The sequence below is a fragment of the Pinus tabuliformis genome, chromosome X (assembly GCF_031772625.1).
Source record: "Pinus tabuliformis cultivar Carrire ecotype Pingquan chromosome X, CPIR1, whole genome shotgun sequence".
Lineage (NCBI taxonomy): Eukaryota > Viridiplantae > Streptophyta > Pinopsida > Pinales > Pinaceae > Pinus > Pinus tabuliformis.
Window position 1 is genome coordinate 288777465 of NC_142308.1, and position 5774 is coordinate 288783238.

Below are 5774 nucleotides of genomic sequence, written 5' to 3' on the forward strand. Positions count from 1 at the left end.
ATTGGTCTTTAAAAAACCCTTTTATATAAAAATGTGATAATCTTAAACCACCCATATAATCTTGTCAATCACAACAAAACAAATGGCCTTCTTTTTTTAATACTTCTTCTCTCGCAACTTTGAAGTGGTTATATCAATACTTCTGTATTATGGAATATGCCTTATCTTTCTTTTTCTTAATAATATATTTAAGAAATATGCTTTATCATTTACTTAATTATATTTTTAAAATGCTTAATGGGGTGAAATTTTCGTTTAAAACATATGGAAATTAGAATAAAATGTGGAGCAATATAACATTATCCTTTTCAAGGATATATATAAAATTAATGCCTACGTAGACATTTTAATTATGAACGCAATATATAAATTACAAAAACAAAATCAAATCTTTACAAAATACGCAAACCAAAAAGATTGGCTCTCTGAGAAAGCATATCTGCTTTCTGGTGAGAGTTAAAGGTATATACTGTTCAACTATATAATATAATATTGTATAAGTGATGCCATAAAATCTTGGAACATAATCTGCTTAAGCATTATTGAATTGTGCACTGTACAGGCTCAACATGTTAATGATATCAAAACTTGCTTTTTCTTAAAAGTTTAGGAAGCACATAGCATCATTGAATTGGTGATGACTCATCCTGATCACATGACATGGAATATTGCAGAAATTTTGTTTTCCCCATTATTAAAGTCATTAAGTGAAAGATTTATTTATTTATTATTATTATTTTATTTTTAGGTTATTATTAAGTTAAAGTCTTCTTTTCCCCATTATTAAAGTCATTAAGTGAAAGATTTATTTATTTATTATTATTATTTTATTTTTAGGTTATTATTAAGTTAAAGGCATTAAGTGATAGATTTATTTATTTATTATTATTATTTTATTTTTAAGATATTATTAAATTAAACACTAAATTAGTGTATAAAATTATTTTGTTTTTGAGACAAGGGACCTATTTCCACTTAAAAATTAAACTACTAAATTTATAAAAACATACATATTCTACCTTCTAATTTTAAATACATTTTTTGTTTTTTCAGTTTTTCTTCTTATTTTATACTAATTTAGAATTTTATAAGATGCCGGCTCATATTAAAGCTTCTCAACTTTAATTTTTACTGGAATTAGAATAATTAATTATCGCCATATCATAATCCAAAATTGAAGGACTTTGTTCTATGGAAGATCCGAAACTTGTAGAGATGGGCTGATGTGGCATCCACTTGTGATGTTTCTAATTTTTTTTCCTGCGATGACATCTCACTTTTGATAAGGAGAAGCATTGTGATAAAGGTGATGGACAGCTCAATCGCGTGGGCCTGTAAGATTGCGTACAGCTTCGATGATTGAGAAGGATAAGGCACCATTAAAAATACTTTAGGTGAAGCTGGTTAGTCATAATACCACTATGGTGGAATTTGTAGGGCCATGCATAATGAGTGACGATTTGCCTCCCATTTCTCCATCCGGCGCTGTTTTCCATGATATAAATGGTTAGACTGGTTATTATGTAAATCTGAACATACTATTTAGGATAAGATTTTAACGTTTTGTAATTTAAATTATATTTGTTTTTAATTTTTAAGTAAATTGAGTTGTTTTCCTTCCCATTATGTCTGAGTAACCTAAAATTATGTCTATTTTATTTTTATTTATTTTAATTTTTTTAAACAATAATATAAAATTACAAATTTAATTACCATTATATGTAAGTATTATAGATTAATATTTAGCAGTTACAACCAAAAAAAATATATGAAATATAAATGCATGTTAGAAGTGAAGGAGATAGTAGAAATGAAAAGTGGAAAACTAGAAAACAATGTATTGAATAATTATTACATTAGATTTTTGTTTTATGGTTTTGGTTTGTTAGGTAGTGTGAATTATGGATAACTAACATATTTAATTAATAATTTGATTAGTTGAGACTTAAGGGTATTAGAGTCTTTAATCACGGGTATAGACTTATGTGAGCCATAGCAACTTTTAGTATGACTAGATTTTTACCCATAAAATTTATAATCTCTGACCTTTACACCACAGAGTATTTCAACAAAACACCCTATCACTATGAAACAATTACGCTTAAAACATCAATTAATTAAATTAGTTTTTTCAACTTACCAAAATCTTACTCACCTGAGAAGACTAAAATATTCCAATTGAAAAAGAAATCTTAATCTCATTCGTTTATGTTAAAATACCTTCTTGAGAGTGATGAGAGATAAGTAGGCCTGTGAGGCGAAGTACCAGTCACCACTTCTTAAAAGCACTGGACAAAGCTGAGATATGAGTATTTATATAATCCCAAGAATCAGTTACTTTTATAAACATTTATATTTATTAAAAACACTTAATTACAGTATTTACAGGAATGGAGAAATCTACCAAAAGTCTGTAAATTGTAGAAGCAATCCATTGGTACAGAAAAGACAGAATATAAATGCCTGTGGCTTTACATTTTGAGATTGTAATACACTAATTCTGATACACAGAATTTCCGATTGAACTATGCCTGCTACATAGATCCTCATATATCACTTAGCGAAGCATATATACACGAGCAAATAAATCTAGGGATTCGTATTGCAGTATAGTGGTTTTGTTCCTCTCAAGCATTTCTTTTGTGTCTCATGAGGAATCAATTCACTTCTGACAGTGATCAGCAGGGTTTTCTTAAAACTACTTCAAAACCCTAAAAACAAGCGTGATTGCTCATTCCAGTGCTCCTTTGCTTGCTTTACTCTCTCTGCCCTTTCGAATTTCAACCTTTCCTTCCAAAAGTCCTTGCACCTGTGTTAAATTTTCGAATCACAAAACCGTCAGAAGATTGAGAGAAATACCCTTCTCTAAGCTGTTTCTATATATTATAATAAACGAATCTGTAATAAAAATAATGATCATAACATTAGGGATTGATATTCGACCTTTTCTTCAAAAGCAAGCCCGATTGTATTAAATGCACAGAATTCGCGAAGACACCCATCTGCAACAACGTACGTAAGTGGGATTTTAGAACCGAATTTCCAGGCCAAAAGAATGTGAATTTAATTTTTGGATTGAAACTTTTCCACCATGGACGCATGTGCAGTGTTTTTGGCACTTAGCACATGAGATTGACAGCTTTATGACATAAATTTGACCTACTCAGATCACCTGTCTACAGAGGGGGCACTTTGCACGTTTATTTGCAGCCTTTACACCTGATATTGTGGGTACAGAAACGCTGTTGCAAGCACAGCTATTGCAAAAAATATGTCCACATCCCAAAGCTACGGGCTCAAAGGCTGTGTCCTGCATTACATAGTCCAAAGAGTACATCACGAGAAAAGTTTGAAATTATTGTTTTTAGTGGCCATAGCTTGAACTGAAGGATTTCCTGGAGGCTAAAAAGTTAGGAGGCTGACAAACGTGTACTGTAAATAAAGAAAAAGGATCCAGGTTGTGGGAACTCACGAGACAAATTGGACAGGTGAGATTAAAATCAAGGTTCACTGATTTCAGCAATGAACATGTAATAGAAGGCTCATTCATTTCAGTAATGTTGAAGCTAAGCGAGCATCCACCGTATATCTCACTCGAATCGCCTCCTACTGTGCTTGAAGCATTTATATAAAATGCGCACAACTCGATTAGCCAGGGGGATTTCAGAAGTTCTATTCGCTTAGCCTGCAATTTTGACCCCAAGTTGTTGTTCTTATTACTGCAACGTACCTGCATTCAAAATTAAAATTGTTAAAGAATAATCATGGAGTTTTTTTAGCCACTATTTAGATTATTTCGAGTGATTTTGAGATAGTTAAATTTAACAAATTTTAGTAGTACATATGAGCTAAAACTAATATATCTATTCTTAAGAGTTTTAAATTTGAGTTTTAAATTTTATTAGGAATTTCAGGTTAAGATTTGTGTAACCAATTATGATCAATCAGTCCAATTTTTAGGATGGTTATTCCATCCATCATCAAAAACCAGAGAAACTTTTGATCTGATGATAGATGGAATTAGACTGATTATAAATCCATTACAACATTCTCATTCTGAAATTTCTGACGATATGAATAACTATCTCTAAATCTGTTTAATAAACAATTAATTGAATACAATTTACTATACAACCGCTAATAGCTAATATCAAAGTGTGTTTTCTCATTTTCTGCATCGTACATGGTATCAAAAATCTCATCAGACCATTAATGTATATCAATTAGGCTTTTTGGGTATGGGCATTTACTTACTTTTTCATATTTTATCAACAATTTACGAGTGGCGATGGCATTCCTAGCTATGTATATGATTAAATTCTGAGCCTCTTCCATCATCTGTCGTCGATAGTCGACAAAGAAATGTCCAGGCCGCCATAAATATCTTCTGAAACCTGAAACGATACGGGGACGAAGCAAACGTCGAGCACGTGAAGTGAAGCAGCCAACAATGGCCGATAATTGCAGGGTTACTTCACTTAAAAATATTTCTTCACAATCTGCAGATGGACAAATACCAGAGGAGAAGCAGTATTTTAGAATACCTTTTGGAAGATTAATGATCTTATATTGCAGATTTTCATAGCTATTAATCTTGTAAGATGAATTTTTGAAAAGAATTGTAGTTGTGAATTTAGTTTCTCTAATGTTGACACTATCGGTAATGGGTGGAGTGTTTATTTAGATACTCCATCCATTATGTCATTGATAATGTATAGAGATGGAGTTTCCACCCCCCAAAAGTCCATCCATTATGTCATTGATAATGTATAGAGATGGAGTTTCCACCCCCCAAAATTAGACCAACTAAATTCACAAACACAGTTGGTTAACTGGGTTTAAAAATTCATCTCACAAGATTAATGATCTTAAAAACAGAAAAACTCTATCAAAAGTCAAACTTATCAAACTTAAATCAAGTGAAACTTCTTCAGGTCAAATAAACTAAATTTCATCTTTGATATGATGTAGCCATCGTCATAAAATCTGGTTTCCACCAAGAACTGCTGTTCCTATCAGATTGCCCTATCCAGCTAAACTACATTTACTTCAAAAAAATGTAAACTGACATAATTTGTATCTTAAAAAAGTATACCTGGACATGGTTCAGAAGAAGAAACGCCCGTTGCAAGCAATCGCTGTTCATCACAACAGTCCACCTCAAACCGTCTGCTGTGCTGGCAATCTTTCAGAAGAGATTTCAGTCGCTCGTATTCAAGGTGAAAACCTTCTTTCCCAAAGCACGACCTCTGCACATACTCTGAGAATTTATCTCCAGACTTCATCCTGAACCAGCGGAAACTGAGAGCTTCCATGGTAATTCAAATCTCGGCCATAAATGGTTTATATCTCTACGGCCACCGAAAAGGCACCCTGCGAAACCTCTTTGGAATCCAATAAAGTTGGGAGACAATTTTGGTGGATATGAGTCACGGAACCGCACTAGGAAATGGGCCGGGAAATGAGTTTTAACACTATGCAGTTACACAGCAACGTGGAATCCGAAAGGGAAATGACGGAAGAACCCTAGGGAATATCCTTCGACGATTCCGTCGAGAGGTTTGCTGGTTGTATGGCGACACGAAAAGAGTGTGTGACAGTGCAGGATGACTTTCTGCCATTGTTTCTGTGCAGGGAATTATTAATTTGACTCACCACATCAATGTGCAGTCGGGTACGTGTAACTGCAAGTGATATATGAATACCTGCTAGGGTAATTGGACCGACCGAGAGGCGTGTTGTACCAAAAGACCGTCATTGGGCAAATCCACCCA

At 33.1% G+C, this 5774-nt stretch overlaps 1 protein-coding gene across 1 annotated transcript; it reads right to left on the reverse strand.

The window, feature by feature from the left end:
• Window positions 1-2334: 2334 nt before the first annotated feature.
• Window positions 2335-5570, reverse strand: LOC149139533 (putative E3 ubiquitin-protein ligase BAH1-like 1). Its single transcript, XM_089447214.1, has 6 exons — window positions 5096-5570; window positions 4255-4499; window positions 3473-3730; window positions 3173-3310; window positions 2944-3002; window positions 2335-2809 (listed from the first exon to the last, which is right to left on the reverse strand). The coding sequence occupies exons 1-6, from the start codon at window positions 5313-5315 to the stop codon at window positions 2704-2706; spliced, it is 1026 nt and encodes a 341-aa protein (XP_089303340.1). The 5' UTR covers window positions 5316-5570; the 3' UTR covers window positions 2335-2703.
• Between the last annotated feature and the right edge of the window lie 204 nt (window positions 5571-5774).

Bases quoted from the DNA above. Each gene is read 5' to 3' on its own strand.
- LOC149139533 (XM_089447214.1), bottom strand. From the start codon at position 5,315: ATGGAAGCTCTCAGTTTCCGCTGGTTCAGGATGAAGTCTGGAGATAAA. The intron at 3,003-3,172 runs GTGATCTGAGTA...ACGTTGTTGCAG, and splicing joins AGTGCCCCCTCTGTAGACAG to ATGGGTGTCTTCGCGAATTC. The intron at 2,810-2,943 runs GTCGAATATCAA...AATTTAACACAG, and splicing joins GGCTTGCTTTTGAAGAAAAG to GTGCAAGGACTTTTGGAAGG.